Here is a 16250-nt window from a genome sequence, read left to right on the forward strand (position 1 = left end):
TTTTACAGGATACTAATTTAAAAAGAAATTTATTTAAAAAAAAAGAAGCGTAGATCACTTGCTTCTGCCTTTTTCCTCCCCTTCCCACCCAGCTGCAGCCCTGGCCCCACCATGCTGCCCTGCAGAGCCCGTCACTCCCGCTCTGGGCCAGCCGGAAATGCCACGCGTCCCCTGTGAAGGTGGCACCAGAGCAGCCCCACGGGGCACCTGCTCCTGGCAGGTGCTGGCCAGGAACCATGAGCAGAATATGGTTTGTTTGCAGCAGGGTGTAGGCCTTGTCAGAAGGTGAGAGGCAAAGATTCAAAAGAAATGGAGCAATCCAGCCCAGGGCTGTTGAAGAGACCAGGCAAACTCCGGAGAGGCCGGGGGGAGCCCGCCCGTGCTGCTTTCCTGGAGGCATTCCCTTGCTATCCGTCTTTCCAAGAAGGGAGGAGGAAAACAACGGCTCACTCCAGAGCATCTCGAGCAATTGCGCCATCCCGGATTTGCCCCAAACAATAGCAGCTGCTCCTAGGCAGCAAGTGGGGAATTTCCCTGGCTGAGGTGGGGTCAGGCCCGCTCAGCGTCTCCATTCCCACAGCACCTTCTGTTGCTGGTTCCCTAATGTGTCGCACGTGCTCCTCTGGCTTGGAGAGGGGGCAGGGAAGGGTGGGGAGCTGAACAACAGAAGGGATGTGGAGATAACCCTGCTGTCTCCTCTGCTTTTGGCCTGGGGGAATCTAAAACCCAGGGAAGACCCATGCCCTAAGTTTTTTAACACTCTCCCAAGCCAGGAGATGGGGCAGGATGTTTCTATCCTCTTTGCAGAAAAGGAAACTGTGCCACAGTAAGGCAGCGAGATGTCAGGCACGGCAGCAGAAGCAGGGATCCACGACCTGGTCTTCCAGTACCTCCTACGCTCTGTCCTCAGCCCCGATGCCAGACACCCGGCAGGACAGCACGGGAATGGAGCACCAGGCTGGCATCCCCCAGCCTTGACCTTGAGCACTGGAACGGCTCTGCAAGTGGGGAACCCCCTGGGCTCCTGCTCACCTTCTGCTGTGTGAGGGGAGGGAGCAGGACCCCAGGGAGTGGGGGGGCTGGGGAAGCCCCTGCAGCCCTCATGTTCCCTGGCCGCCCCGGTAATGCTCAGCCTCCCACTGCTGCGGGGGAGCGGGGTGGGTGAGATCACACAAGACTTCAGGTGCCCGCAGCAAGAACAAAGGTTTATTAGACTGAGTGCTAACTCTCTTCGCCCAGCACTTACTCTGATGGCGTTTGGGGTGCCAGAGGATGCTCCATCCACCGTACAGTGTGAAAAGGAGTCCTCTCCTGCTCCTTCCCTGGGTAAGCTGGAGAGCTCCACAAGTCAGACCCATGGCAGGGAGGGGAAATTCAGTTCTGCTGCAGGGCACAAACACTAAAAGAAAAGCCTTCCCTGTGTAGTGTTCGTAGTGCCACCTTTTTCCCTCTGAGAAGGCAGCCTGAGGCCAACAAAAATTTTCCAGTGATGGAAGTGGGAGGATAACGTCTCCCAAAGTGGCTCTGCTCCCACTGAAGTGCAGGCAGGCAAGGTCCCAGCGGGCAGCAGGGCAACAGCGCAGAGCCTGTCCAACAGGCCAAAGGAGTCCAGCCTCTCATTCAGAGCACACAACAGGCTTCCCCGAGATCTTCAGGTCATCGAAGTGCAGCAAGGCGAGGAGCTGCAAAGGCCAAGGGTGCAGAAATGTAAGGATCCAGGGTCATGTCTCCACCGGGGCTGGGGGAGGGGCTCAGAACTGCCCCACCAGCCCTGCAGCCTCCCACCTCCCAAGGCAAGTACCAAGAAACCCTGGCTGGGCTTTCCCTAGGGCTCGAGGCAACAGGCAGTCACTTCACACACCCCCAGAGCCAACACCTGCACCCTATGGGGAGGACGGGCATGGCTAGAAACTCCTCCTAGGAGCTCCTCCCAAATCGTCTGACTCCTGCACCCCCTGACACACTTGCAGAGCCACAGGCCTCCCCCCGTGCAGACTCACATCGTCGTTGCCATCAGCCAGGTCCTGGGCTGTCTCATTCTCCATGTTCCTCAGCAGGGTGTCAGCCCCGGAGTGTGAGAGGATGGCGGCAATGGCAGCATCCTTGCGGCCCACAGCCAGGTGGAGCGGGGTGCACCCGTTGTACATCTGGGCATCCACGTATGCCCCGTTGCGCAGCAGGAACTGGACAGCCTTGTGGTTGTGGGACTCCACAGCCAGGTGCAACGGGGTCTTCCCGCTCGTGCCCTCCTGCAACCCGCAGACCACAAGGGTGTGGGTGCGGGGTCCCTTCAGATGAGCTCCGCAGCACCCACCCGCACGCCCGTGACAGGATGCAGAGGGGGCGGTCCCCACCCTGACTGCTGTCACGGCACCCAACAGTCCCTCAAGGACCTTTTCTCTCTGTTCCCTCAAAATTCAGTGCCTCCAAGCCCCACAGCAGTGCCTGCCCCAAGGCCAGAGGGAGTGCCCAAGGGAGCCACGGCACTGTGCCCAGCCTTACCCAAACATCGCACCATGCCCAGCCTTACCCGAACGTCAATGTTGGCGCCACTCTCCAGCAGCAGAGACATCATTGGGATGTTCCCCTTCAAGGTGCTGATGTGCAGACAGGCCAAGCCTGGGATGGGGAGGCAGGACAGAGAGCCACAGTCAGCCCAGACCACCACGAGTCACACCAACTCCGGCCCCATGCCCACCCTGCTGCACTCCCGGATCCCTGCATATACAACTCACAGTCTCTGCCCCAACCCGGTCACTGGCTCCACACTGGCCTGCCCCCAGGTCTCACCTTGCCAGTTCTGGAGCTGCAGGTCCTGGTGGTGTCCGTGGGGCTGGGTTGTGCCCTCCGGTGGGGCTGAGCCCTGCAGCAGCTGCTTGGCGCACCACAGGCGCTGCTGCTCGCAGGCCAGGTGCAGCGGGGTGTTGCCGTTGCGGTCCTGCAGCCCGGGGTTCACTCCCTTGTGGATCAGTGCCTGGATCACGTTGGGCTGCTCCAGGTACACGGCGAGGTGGAGCGGGGTCTAGAGAGATGGGGACAGAAATTAGGAAAGGAGGGGATGCCCCTCAGGAAGCCAAGTGTGATGAGCAATGCTAGCTTACAGGAGTCAGCCTGGAGGCACGGGCAGGCTGCCGCACAGGAGCCTGTCCCTGTCCTGGAGTTAAGTGTGGCTGACATGGGGAGGTGGGGGGTGCAAACGGCTTACTGCCCCCCCATACCTCAGCTCAAGGATCACCCATGGGGCAAGTCCTGGGGCCTTGTAAAGGACCACTTCACCATGGTGCTGGGAGCTGTCACACCTCTCTCTCAGGTTATCTGCCATACCCTTCTTCCCCTCCCTGAAAATGGGCTCCTCATATGGGACTTTCACATGCTCTGGAGGAAGCAGGTGGGGGTCCTGGGGAAAGGGCAGATGGATGGGGCATCTATCCAGGGAGCAGTCTGCGGCACCTGCCTTCCTCCCATCTTCTGCCTATCACATCCACATACCTGGAAAAGATCATTCTGGATCTCCAGCACCTCCCTGGGCAGCTGAGCAATGCAGCACAGTGCCACAGCTGGGACACAATGGATAATGGCCAGGTGAACCAACCTACAGAAGGGATAAAGGGGACAGGAGGGGGGGGGGGAAAAGTAAGTCCTGAGTGCTCAGAAGCAGAGATCCTCCGCTGCCACATGGAGGAATAACATCCCCGCCTCCCCCATTCCCCCTCCCTCCCCACCAGCTTGGAGCTCCTCCATCCTGCCCTCTCCCGGCAGAAGCTCAGCAGCAGAGCAAGGCAGGAACATGGCTGGAGGCTTCCCAGGCCAGTCCTTCACGCCAATCCCCACAGGGAACAGACCGTCCTGTGCCCACAAAGCACTGCAGGGTCCTCCCTTGGGCCTCACAGCATGCACGGGGCTTGGACCTTGCACTGCCCAAAGCCAGGCCTCCAACTGGAGCAGGTCCGCAGATCCTGGGATGCATTTTGCAGAGCCCAAGGGCTGGGTTTGGTGGCTGCAGAGGGAGGTCTGAGCTCTGGCAGCTGCCCGGGGAATTCCAGTTCCCCACTGCCGGCTGCGAACTGCACTTCTGCTTTCCCCTCTGCAAAGGCAGGCAGCCAAAGCTGGGCAGGAGTCCGGCGCCGGTCCAAGATCACCTGCATGGCACAGTCCCCATGCCAGACGATCTGCTGGCCCACACCAATTTCCTCTTCTCTCCCCCACATCCTTCCCTTTCGGCACTGCCGCGGCAGGGCTGGCATGCAGCCCGCTGGTGCAGAGGGACACCAGAGGCGTGGCCGTCAGATCTCGGTGGCCAGCAGGGAGCCCATGTCCTCAGGACTGTGGTCCCCATGGCCATGGGGTGGACGGGCAGCCCTGGAGTCCCCCAGCCCAAGGAGAGGTTTTATTTCCAGCCGGGTCTGATGCCGGCTCCTGGCACAGTCAGAACAGAAGTGAGAGCGCGACGGAGGCAGAGCCGAAAGGGAATTTCCAGTCTCCTCTGATGACCTGCTGCACTCCCGGGCCCCACTGCGCAGAGGGACTGGCCCCCCACCACAGGGCAGCCCCCCTGGGCCAGCCCCAGCCATGGCGGGCAGCAGCAAGGAGTGGGCAGCAGCAAGGAGTGGGCAGCAGCAAGGAGCGGGCAGCAGCTCCCACTCTGCAGAGCATGGCAGGCATGAGCTGAGCCTCCTGCTACCTCCTCACTGCCTGCGCTGAGGCCCCTGGGTAGCTTTTATCTCCAGCAGGGATCAGCTCCCAGTCAAAGGCCGGGCTCTAATTGGGCTCCTGCCACCTACATTGCTTGGTAGAGGTGGGCAGGGACAAGGGATGGAGGGCGAGAGCTGTGCCAGCCCCAGAAAGACAACCTGCTCACCAGACAGCCCAGCTTCGGGGTGCCACCTGCAATGTGGGGGATGGACAGCATCCCTCTGCAGGCGGGAAGGCAAGGCCTGGCCCTAAAGTGTTGCAGCAAAGAAGCAGGGCCAGGGCTGACTTCTCGCCAGCTGCGGGGATAACATAGGTGCGATGAGGAGCCCAGAGGCCAGTCCTCAAAATGTCCTTTATCCACCTCCCACCAAGTGCTGCCCAAGGGTCAAGCCATCACCCAGGATCCCGGGCACCCTCAGCCAAGCTCCATTTTTGGTGGCAAAAGAAGGCCGGTTCCTCTTCGCCCTGCCACCAGGGGAGAGGCTGACAGGAGAGGCTGCATCCTTGGGGAAGCCCCGGGTCATGCTGCGGCAGGGAATTTCCCGCGGGAAGGAGAGGCCACCCACATTTGCCTCCACACAGCCATGGGGTGCCCCCTCACCCCTGGCACTCCCCGGGGCAGGTGAGGGGGCTGCGAATTGGGGACGAGTGGCCCCACGGGCAGGGTCTGGCTGCCCTCAGTGGACCATGGGGCAGGGGCACAGCCAAGGGGCCCAGGCCAGGCTGGCTGCGGGCCGGAGCAAGGCAGAGCTGGGAGACCAGCTGCAAGAATACCTCTCCCCTCTGTGCGCTCTCACTGGCCTCAGCCCGGGTATGATCAGGGCAGGGAGATTCCCTGCTGGGTTTTGCATCAGGCTCCCGGTCCCCACAGCGGCACCTGCACCAAGGTGTCCTTTGCCCGCTTGCAGGGACAGCCCCTGTTTCTCCAAACCTGCTCCCAGGCGCCATGTGCGGGAGGAGGCCACGGGATCTGCCTTTTTCAGGTATGGCAGAGATAAGATTGCTCAGATGGGGGACTTTCCAAGGCAATTCGGCTTGAACTTTAAACCTCTGCTGCTTTCACTTTCCAGACCCACGCTGGGCTCCCAGGGGACAGAGCAGCATCCGGGGTCGCGCTCCCCCGCAGCAACCCCCCACACCCCCAGGAATCCCCCTGGCCCCTCCACCACGACCCACGCCACGCTGCGCTGTCACGTGGAGACAAGTGGGGCAGTCACCTGGGAAAGGTGGAAACCCCGGACAGCCCTCCGCCACCGCCAGCACCTCACTCCTCCTGGCTGGGTGGCTTTGCAGCTCAACGAGGCAGCAGAGCCACTCGGGGCTGGGCTGACACCGAGCAAGTTTGGGCATCTATGCTGCGGAGGCGATCATCCCCACTCGGCAACAGCTCAAGCTTTCACCTTGAAGCTGGGATGTGCCTGCTTCGAAGGATTGCTTTCCCCCCTCTTCCTCTTCCTTCTCCACCCTGGTGCAGCCTCCTCCCACGCTTTCATTTCTGCATTTGTTCCCCCCTTTCCTCATTGCCAGCCCTCAACTTCCTGAAAGGGCTGCAAGAGCCATGAGCTACTCAGGGGAATCGCAGCAAGACCACCGGGATGGGAAGAGCCCACCAAGAGCGCGTGCGCTCCGAGGCACTCTGTGCCACAGGCAGGGATGCCAAGCAGGAATCAGGATTGTCTGCTGCTAACCCAGGAAACCTCCCACGCCCAGGAGACCTGAGGCGCAGGCATCGTGCCAATCTCCACTTTCTTCCGGCCAAGGCTACAAGCATACCTTTCTCTCTGCCATGGCAGCTGCACGGTCCAACCGCTGACACGCTGCTCCATGCTGGCACGCAGCGCTCACAGCTGAGCCCCCGAGCCAGGGTGCAGCGATGGAGAGATACCCGCTTGCTGCCAGACACCCCTCCTCACCCAGCCACGGCCCTGTGCCTTTGCCAGAACAAGCCTTTCACCCCACCATGCTCGGACCCCTGCCCTCCTCTCAGCTGCTTGCAGGTTTTTCCTCTGCCTTGCTCTGCTTGCCTGCTCCTTCCCTCCCCGTGCTCCAGCCTGCAGCGCTCCTGCCTGCAGCCACAGGGGTGGGTGCCCAGGGGGACTTTTGGAAAGGCCAACAGGAAGTTTTGGAAATGGCAGGGGATGGAGGAGCTGTGGGCAGGGGAAGGAGTCAGCCTAAGAGTACAGACTGCTGGGCTTGTACTCAGCTTCTTCACTTGCTCACCAGCTCCATCCTGGCACAAGGGGACTCGTTAGCGCTCTGAATTGCACAGGGCATCCCTGGCACAAGGTGATCTACTTATCACCAGAGAGATAAGGATCCTGGAGCAAAGGGGTCAGGGCCATCTCTGGGGATGTCCCCGGGTCTGAAGATGAAGCACTGCCATGCTCAAGGTGGTCCTCATTTAGGCACAGAACACCCATTTCCACAGTGCTGTCTATCTCCCAGGCTTCTGAGTGACCTCAAGCACCTGGTAGGAAAAGTGTCCACGTCTGAGGATACATGCAACTGGAGACAAGGAGTGGCAAGGTAAGGGCAACACCCAGCTCTGACACAGAAGCAGAACTGATGAAGTTCCAGCAGTTCTCTGGCTATCCTCTTCCCTCCCTCTAGTAAAAGGGCTGACTATGCAAATCTCTCATCTGTGGGGCAAGACACTCTGTCCTCAAAGCAGCCTCTCCCTTCACCATCTCACCCCCAAAGCACTGAGGACAAGGGATCCAGCATTTGGTTTAGAATTTGTTTTGACAAATTCTTCTCCCTCTCTAGATAAGGTCTCTGTCCACAGTGGGAACAGTTTGCTCCTGGCTCCTTATTTTGGCTGAGTGGAGCAGTAGAAATCATGCAAACAATTTGCACAAGAGAAACTTGTTCAGGGGAGGAAATGGCCCCAGCAGCTATAGAGAGGAGAGCGAGGGAGGAGGAAAACAGCAGGGGAATTCCACGCTTACCCTGCTCTCCTGTTCCAGCCCTGTAACCTGTGCTGCTAACCGCTTCCTCAGCCATCAGTATGAACCTCTGCCAGCAGGCTCAGCAAGCACAGCTCCATCCTGCCCTGCAGCCCTCCGCCAGCCGAGCCCGACACCCTTCCTCCCCACATACCAATGTGATGCTGCCTGGCTCCATAAAACTGTGCCAGCTGCCCTCTGGCAGCTCCAGTGGAGCAGCAAATCCCAGCCGGTTGTAGGCTCATCCTCATGTCCTTTGCTCCTACCCTGGGTCTCCTGTTCTGCACGTTTCTTCTCCCCTTCCCTGGGCAAAGCCCCTTCAGCCACTGGGTTCAGCCCCCCTGATCTCCAGCCTGGGCAGCAGCAGCTTCCCAGCCTGCTGCTCCTGGGGCCAGAGGGACGGGTGGGAAGCGATGGGCGAGCAGGGGAGGCAGCCTCCACCTTTCTTGTGGTGCTCTGCAGAGGGTCTGGTCTGCGTGCTGGCGGATGAGGGGTGCTGGAGGCTGACAGGCAGGGGTGGCATTGCAAGAGGGCTGCAGGTGTCTCGATTTTCAGTGAGGTGGAGGAGGAGGAGGAGGTGGGGAGATGAAGGTGCCCTTGTTCACCCACCTGGCACCCCTGGCCTTACATCCTCTAGACCCTGCACCCACACGTTTAAGCATCTTGCTCTGTTCGTGAGCTGGTGGTGGGTCCTGGATTGCAGAAACACTAAACATCAGCTGCACGCAGACTGCCCCCTGCAAAATGAGGGGTCTGTCCTGCAATATCATCACTGCAGGGATGAGCCAAGCCAGAAAGCAGGTCAGCCCATCCCAGGTGGATGGAGCTGGCTTCACAGACACGGGCCAAGAAGCGAGATGAATGATTGCAAAAAAAGCAGCAAACATCCTGGAAAGTCCATTGGCTGTGGCAACTCTTTTTCAAATGGAGCAAATTCCCATTCTTGCTCATCAGGAGGAAAATACGTCCTACAGTTTCCGTACACACAGATATATCTTTAGGTCAGAACAGCCTCTTGCAAGAGGACAGTGCCTGGACTTTGCCAGAGCCACTACAACACACCCTAACAATCATTTACAGCCCCGCACACATAACCTCACTGCCTCAGGATTTTCTTTTAATGAGGCACCAGCCATTGGTCTAGGATGTCTCAGGGTCCCTCGTCAGCCCTGCATCTGCCCCAGTCAGAGGGGCTTCCCATCTCTGGGATGCAGAGAGCATCCCACGCAGCTCGCTGAGAGGTGCCCAGTAACCACTCTGACAGCTCAGACCCCACGGCCTCTCCTCCTACACAGTCACATCTGACTCCTCTTTTATCCACATTGTATTAAAAAAAAAACCAAACCAACAAAAATCAAAACTTGCTTTGTTAACTTAGCTGAGCTCAAGCTTTTCCCGGCAGCAGCCAAGCCCGCCTGCAGAGTGCAAGGACCTGAAGCCCTCCCCACTTTGACCGATCTGTTACAGCCAGGCATCAGGCTTCTGCATCCCAGGACATGGAAATTTCCAGCCATTCTTTCCCTTCCTCTGTGCTGAAGTTCCCTGTGCCTCTCCCCAGCTCCAAGGCAAACCTATGCAGGCGGAAAGTCTGAAGAAAATTCCTCCAGGCTAGCCTGAAGTCATCTGAACAGGGAAAAAAAAAAATCTCTTCTTGCCTGCATGATCTCAGAGGGCTGCCAGGACTTACCCACCTTACGCCAAGGCGGTACGTGTGTGACCCCATGGCAGCCAGCAACTTCTGGGGCATCCTAAACGAGCCTGTGTAGATCTGCCTGCCCTGGATTGGAGGAGCACCAAGCCCTCCCCTGCCCACCAAACTCCTGAGCACACACAAAGTAAGCACTGAGAGTCCAGGCACAGGGAGCTGGACGCAGTAGGTTCCCTTCTCCCTCTGGCCAGCCCCACGTTAGGACTCATTTTCTTCTCTGCCCCACAACTTCGGTGTGCTTGGGAGTAACCCAGGATGGACTCAAACTCCCCTGGCAATCAGGCTAGGAGCCCCTCTGGAAAAACCAAGAGCATCCCTGCTTCCACGGCCATCCCGCTGCTGGGCAGCCAGCAACAGCCCAGCTGAGCAGGGGGAACTCCCAGCCTGACCAGCAACCAGGTGTGCTCTCTGCATCGAACTTCTTTAATCCTTCTCCTAAAACTGTGTCTCTCCAGTCCTCTGCTTTTTTCTTCATTCACAGTGCTTTCCCTTTGCTGTCACACGCCAAGCGTTCTCCCAGGCACACACGCTGGGATCCAGGGGTACGGGGGTTCAGCAACACCCCTGTTCAGCAGGGCAAGCACCGAGCAAGCAGCCACATCAGAGCAGGCAGCCTGAATGGGGACAACCTCTATTCCCCTGCATGGGAAAGATCTCTAGCACAGAGCTACACGAGATGGGAGGGTTACGACTCAACGGTTGAAGTGGCCCTTGGCCCCTCTAGATGAGCCTTCACACTCAACGGCTACCCACACAGGCAAGGGCTCAGCAGGGAAGGCCCCTTAACTACCATCACGCGGAGGAGAACTCAGAACATCACCTCCCGTGGGGCCCCAATTTTACTTGATTAACTGTCCCCAAGCCCTTGTTAAGGCATCTCAGCCCACAAGTCACCGGCACGTGATTTCTTATCAGCAGTCGGGGCAGCACTTGTCTCTGGTGGAAGGAGGAAGTCAGGCTTCCTCTGCTCCCCTCCTTGCCCGAAACATGCACCCAACCAAAACCGCTCGGTCCCATTTTCCATCTGAAGGAGGCCAAGATCTCCCTCCCGTGATTGAGCTGGAGACCCCCGACCTTCACCCCCGCAGAGGAGCCGCACTGCTTTGCATACCAAGCCCCGTGCAGAAGACAGCCACCCTCCTGCGGAGGTGCAGCCCCCAGCCTTTCGCAGCACGGCATGGCCAGAGGACCCAGATCAAGACTGCACGCGCTCTACCCAGCTGCCCAAGTGGCCTATCACCGTGGCATCAGGTACCAACGGCATAAACTGGTGTGTGGCCCAACGACCAGCATGGGCAGAAAGGGAAACGGTTTTTAAGACAGAATATACAGTCCTAGAGAGAGGAAGCTCAGCCTAATTCTCCACACTGATGAATCAACTCTGCTTCTCCAGAGTTGGCAGAGGCTGCCATAAGCCCAAGCAAACGGGGAGGTTTTCCCTTGTGCTGGAATGCAACAGGCGATCCCATCCCATCCCACCTCAAAGGAGCTGGTCCCACACCCACCCCTTTCCCAAGACACTGGATTCATGCATCTGCCTGGCAAGGCCAGGAGGAAGGGGGTTTCCTCTGTGAATCCTAATAAAGGATGAGCTTGTCTGGAGGCCGGGCCACAGCAATAAAGCTGCCTGCAGCCTGCTCAGAGCTAGCCATGCCTGCAGCTGGAAAGCCCCTCTCTTCACTTCCACGCAGAGCAGTCCCATTGGGACTCAATTCAGCAGAAAAGGAGCTGGTTTACATGGAAGAGACGGATGCTTGGAGGAGACCGCTTGGTTCACAGGGAAAAGACAGATGCTTGGAGGAGACTGCTTGAGCCTGAGCACATGGGTCTTGTTCTCTGCCTGGCTGTGGAATAAGCAGGATACATATCACTGCCCTGAGTGCACCCACCTGTCACCCCATTCCTCCTCCTTGACCTCTCCTGCCATGCCAGCTCTGCTGCTCTCTCAGGGACTGATGTGCCGGTGCCCGATTACAGCAGCTCTGACTTCCCTGAGGCAGAGGGACTGCCAGTGGCACTGGGGAGGTGTCATGGGGGCTGACGCTTGGGCAAATGATTCTTGGAAAACAGCACCCCCACATTTCACTGGCCATCACACCCACATTTTCCCTGTTGGCCAATTTCCTTCCTCTAGAAGTGGGACCCCTTCTAATTTTGAGCGCAGAAAGAGCCCCATTGCTTCACCCTGCCTGAGCTAACGCTCCTCTCCTGCAGAGGCAGACAGGAAGGTATCCAAGGAAGATCCTGCTGACGCTCCAACCGCCCAAGCACGTGCTCCTTGCCTCTGCCTCCACCTTGTACACTTTCCCCACAAGCGGCAGGCCAACAAACACGGCCCCCTCACAGGCACACCTTGAGGTGGCACGGGTGGGCAAGCCCAGGGGAGCTACGGACAGCCAAGACTTCTGCCAGATGGACAGCCAAGACTTTTGCCAGCTCCCTTTGTGTGAGTCTGATGCTCCTCTCCGCTCGGTACCAGCCAGGGCAACTGAGGAAACAGGAACTACTTGGTCAAAACCCCTGAATGTTTTGTATTTTCAGAATTACAATTACAGGAAAGTGTTGTTGCCCGAGTCTTCTGAAATATAATGGTCGTATGATTTTAATTCTCGGCCTGGAGCTGTTTTGTGGCAGATGTTCAAGCAAGACACACAAGAAAATGTGCCACTGACGGAGATGAAAAGAAGTTGATGGGTTTTTCTGGCTGGATGAAAGGGATGCAGCCTGTGGCCATCTGATTCCTTTTCTCTGGGGACCTTCTGTCACCGGATGAGCAACTGCTCCTCAGACTTTAGCATTACTATCAGCCCCGACTTGTTTTCGCATACAAAACCAGTGGCAGTTCAATGAGTTTCTGGGTGCTCAAAGTCCCCGTTTGCATCAACCGAGTGGTGGATGTTCAGCATTTCTAAATATAAATGCCACCTACCTCTCCCGCAAGGTCAGGGGGAGAGACAGGAATAGCAGAGGCAGAAATCCACAGCCTCACCGCTCTAACCACAAGAATACTTTTTTCCCTCCAGCACTGGGAGCAGATCCCAGGAAAGCTGGCTCCTGCACGGACATGGCCAGCCCAAAGCTGTGCAAGCTGCAGCACCGTCAGACTTTTTGCTCCCTCCCTCCCTCCCTCGCTCTTTACAGATTTCCTGTTCTGAACTGCACTGTGAGTGAGAGAAAACAGAAGAGCAACTGCAACCATTTGGAGCGCTCTCCTGCCTACAGTAACCAAGGCACCACCGATTAATGTTTCCCTAGTTAATGAGATGCTTCTGTTAGGCTCTGGCCAAGCAAGTTTGACAAGCAAAGGGCTCAGCCACCTTACAAGAGAGCCCCAAGCAGCAAAAGCATCTCCAAGCAGCTGCATCTACCAGACTCACGAAAGAAAAGCAATCGGGGAGTCCTGGGCACACTGCGACGGACTAGCCCAGGAGGCTTTTCTGAAGTGTAAGTTTTGCAGTTCTGCTTAAAAGGCCCCTGGCTCGCTCTGCGGGCACCTTGGGTCTAGCGTTACAGCTGGGAAAGGTGGCAAAGCTCCTCCATGCCGTCCAGCCCCAGAGCCAGCCTGTAGATAGAACAGGACTAGAAAGCACTACTGAGGCGACCGGCTAGGGAGCGTGGGAGGCTGGGTTTAATCTAACCTTGCTTGCCGTTAGACTTCCAGCCAATCCTTGGAGCAGATCCCACAGTGAGCATTAATGAACTAATTAGCAGATGCACAGGCTCCTTGCTAACCGGGAAGTAAACACTCAGGCTGGCTCCCAGCTCATCTTCAGCCTCAGAACCAGATGTGCTCTGCCAGGCAAGGACCGAGCCTCCTTGCTGCTCCCGCTACTGAAGAAATTTGCTTGCTCGTGTCAGTGCCTCTTAGTTTCTCTTCCTCTTGTACCATTACTCAGTATTAAACTCCAGCCTGGGTCTGGGGCAAAGCTTTGCCTTTCTCAGCTGCGAGCATGCTTCGCTCATGCTCTGTGTGTGCAATAATGATGAAAACCTTCCGTTGAGGGAACGTACGACAGGAAAGAGTCGTGATTAGCTGAAGGCAGTTACCAGAAGCCAAACTAAATACCTTCAGCGTGATGCCTCTGCCCTTGAGAGGGCATTACGGATGTGGGAAGCCCCCCCTCATTAAGAGAAACACTCGTCTCCGTCACAGAGGCTGAGGAGGGCAGCCCCGTAGCGGGGCGTGCGTCACAACTGTGCTGAAAGCTGCGGCTGTGCAGGCGGGTTGGCAAATCAAGGCGATTTCCACCTGAGAACAAATAGTTCTTGGGTTGCTCAGTTGAGCAGCATCTGTGGCCCTAACACAGCTATCTCTAGGTCTTGCCCTGCATAGCCAATCTCGTTTCGGCTCTTGATTACACACCATCTCACACAGCAAAGCCTTCCCTATCGGGGAGGAAATGTTGCATTCTCTGGGTAAGACACAGCGGCGGGGGCTTGATTTGCTCCCACACCACCTTCTAGTTTCTAGCGTCCCCATAGCAAGTGGAAGTTGGCTTCCTACGGCGGGTCCGTTCTGTGCCACATTGCCTGGGCTGCCTCTCCCTGCTCACTCTGCTGGACCTGGCTTGGATGCCCCACTGGTCACCCATCCAAACCCACACCAGGGTACCAAGCATCCGGGCACAGCACAAAGCAGGACGCTCTCAGGATGGGGGCTCGAAGAGTCCTTCACAGCCCAGCTGAACGTATGCTCCTGGGGAGAGGGCTGGGGACCATTGCAAATAAAGCCCAGTTTATTTCTAGGCACCGGCTCCCTACAGCCAGCCTGCTGCGAGGGGCCAAGCCCGGGACTGGGGGGGTCCGGCGCTCGCAAGCCGCCCCCGGGGAAGGTGGGAGGGCAGGGGCCGCCGTCACTCACGTGTCTCCGTCCTCCGAAACGTAGGTGAGCGCCTCCAGCTGCTGCCGGCTGAGCCCCTCGAGCGGCGACGGCGGCGGCTCCTCGGCGCAGCAGGCGGCCGGCAGCCCGGGCAGAGCCTCGGGAAGGGCGCCGGAGCCGTAGCTGGAGTCGAGCCGCTCCTCGGCGGCGGCGATCTCGGCGGCGGTGGTCTCGGCGAGGGTCTCGGCGCCGGCGGCGGGGGATATCTCGGCGGCGGCGGGGGTCTCCCTCCCGCCTGGCAGCGATCGCAGCGACTCGATGCCCGAGTCGCACTGCCCGTCCTCGCCCTCCCAGCCCGCCGCCTCCTTGCGGCACTCGCCGCCCGCCGCCCGCGACATCGCTCAGCGCCCGCCGCCCGCCCGCCCCGGCCCCGGCCCCGACCACGACCCCGACCCCGGCCCCGGCGCCGGGGGGCTCATGGCCGGAAAGCCAGCGAGCGGCGGCCGGCGCGGAGGCTAAGGCTCCGCGGCTCCTCCTCCTGCCCCTGCCCGCACTGACTCAGCCGCGCCCGGCCCCGCCTGCCCGGGATTCCCCCCCGCCACCGCCCCGCCGCGCTGCCCCGGCACCCCGCTGCGCCCCCTAAACGGGGGGCTGCCTCTCCCCGCCCGCTTTGTCCGGGGGCGGCGCAGGAGCACTAGGAGGGAGAAAATCCACCCGTGGGCACGGCACGCGTGGGCGACGGCCGGCAGGCAGCCTGGGGTGCTTCCCTACGCCGGGCGGTACGTGGTGTGTCCTGGACCTGCCTCCTCCCCTACCCTGTTTGTTTGAGTTCTTTAAATAGCAGGCAGGTTTGCCAGGGGTAGGAGAGGGACCTGTCAAACCAGGCGCTGCATGGGTGAGGATGCTGTTGCGTGCGCAGGTGCTGACTGAAGCCGCAGGCTCTGTGGGAAACGATATGGTGGATGTCACTTACTGGTAGCAGAGATAGGTGCGAACGAGACGCTTGCTTTTCCCTTGTGCATGGTTTAACCCGTCTCACCCACTGAGACACCTTCTTGTCTGTCCTGCCTGTATAGGCAAAGGGAAAGGCCAGGCGGTCACTACAGTTGGCTGTACAAGTCACTTGTTCCAGCCGCTTCCCACAGCCTTTCTCTGTTGCAAATAGAAAGCCAAAAGCCCAGGGTGGCTGCTGGGGCTCACACAGTAGCAGCCAGGACACAGAGCTGACCATAGAAGCTCAACTGAAGGCCCAGCTCTCTGCCTGTGGGTGACTGAGCAGGCTGTGTTTCAGTGCTCTCCTTCCAACATCAAAACTATCCAGTCGTGTTCCTCATGGATCTGTGTGGACTTCATCTAGTTACTTTCCAGTATCCCAAGCAGTGGGCTTTCCTCAGAAGACAAGCTAGATAGCTCTGAATGCAGGTGACACTTTAAAATCAGTTTCATTTGTTGCTTTTATTGCTTGACGTGCCTCTCTGCCTCCACCGGATGCCCATCTTTCCAGTTCAGCCCAGCAGGAGGGGAAGGCTCTTTTCATGCCACACACCTGCAAGGGAGCTCACCTGGGAAGAGCTTGGTGGTGGGTACGGGACCAAGTTCACACAAACCACATGCAAAGTGCCAATGACTTCCCCCTCCCGCGCTGCAGCTGCCTCTTTGGGTTTGCGTCACTCCTCCAGCACTGGCTGCCAGGCCTTCAACCGCAGCCTTGCTGCAGGCGAGATACCCACAAAAAGTGCCTCTGACCGGGCAGGAAGAAAGGTTTTGGAGTGCGAGGGCAACACATCAATAACTTCCAGTCACAGGTTTTCCTCCCATGCTCAGGATCTGTTTCGCTGTCTCCAGTTGTGTCCCTGGCACTGCCTGGCTGCAAGACTAACCGGGGTAAGTCAGGGAAAGGAGCTTCTCCCACACCTTATCAGCCCTGTCCAGCAGGGCAGGGATCTGGGCCATATATTCATGTCACTCCCTCCCACACCCTGGTGGTGACTGCATCCCAGCTCCATGTGCATCTGCCACTGATGTCCCTGATCCCCACACTGAATTTCTACGCTTTCAGCTTTCTGTACCCAACTGCTACTAGGTT

The 16250-nt window shown here is 58.5% G+C and overlaps 1 protein-coding gene across 1 annotated transcript; it reads right to left on the reverse strand.

Annotated features, from left to right (window-relative positions):
• Nucleotides 1-1185: 1185 nt before the first annotated feature.
• On the reverse strand, nucleotides 1186-14722 carry NFKBIE (NFKB inhibitor epsilon). The gene is made up of 6 exons (XM_054822763.1): nucleotides 14207-14722; nucleotides 3490-3592; nucleotides 2791-3022; nucleotides 2531-2619; nucleotides 2001-2249; nucleotides 1186-1682 (listed from the first exon to the last, which is right to left on the reverse strand). Exons 1-6 carry the CDS (start codon nucleotides 14560-14562, stop codon nucleotides 1617-1619), a joined length of 1095 nt encoding a protein of 364 aa, XP_054678738.1. The 5' UTR covers nucleotides 14563-14722; the 3' UTR covers nucleotides 1186-1616.
• Nucleotides 14723-16250: the final 1528 nt, after the last annotated feature.

The sequence above is a fragment of the Grus americana genome, chromosome 3 (assembly GCF_028858705.1).
Source record: "Grus americana isolate bGruAme1 chromosome 3, bGruAme1.mat, whole genome shotgun sequence".
Lineage (NCBI taxonomy): Eukaryota > Metazoa > Chordata > Aves > Gruiformes > Gruidae > Grus > Grus americana.

Excerpts from the sequence above, each read along its gene's own strand:
- NFKBIE (XM_054822763.1), bottom strand. The coding sequence starts at position 14,562 with ATGTCGCGGGCGGCGGGCGGCGAGTGCCGCAAGGAGGCGGCGGGCTGG. Across the intron at positions 2,620-2,790 it reads GCAGCTCCAGAACTGGCAAG|GCTTGGCCTGTCTGCACATC; the intron begins GTGAGACCTGGG and ends TCCCCATCCCAG. Across the intron at positions 2,250-2,530 it reads GCGCCAACATTGACGTTCGG|GAGGGCACGAGCGGGAAGAC; the intron begins GTAAGGCTGGGC and ends TGCGGGTTGCAG.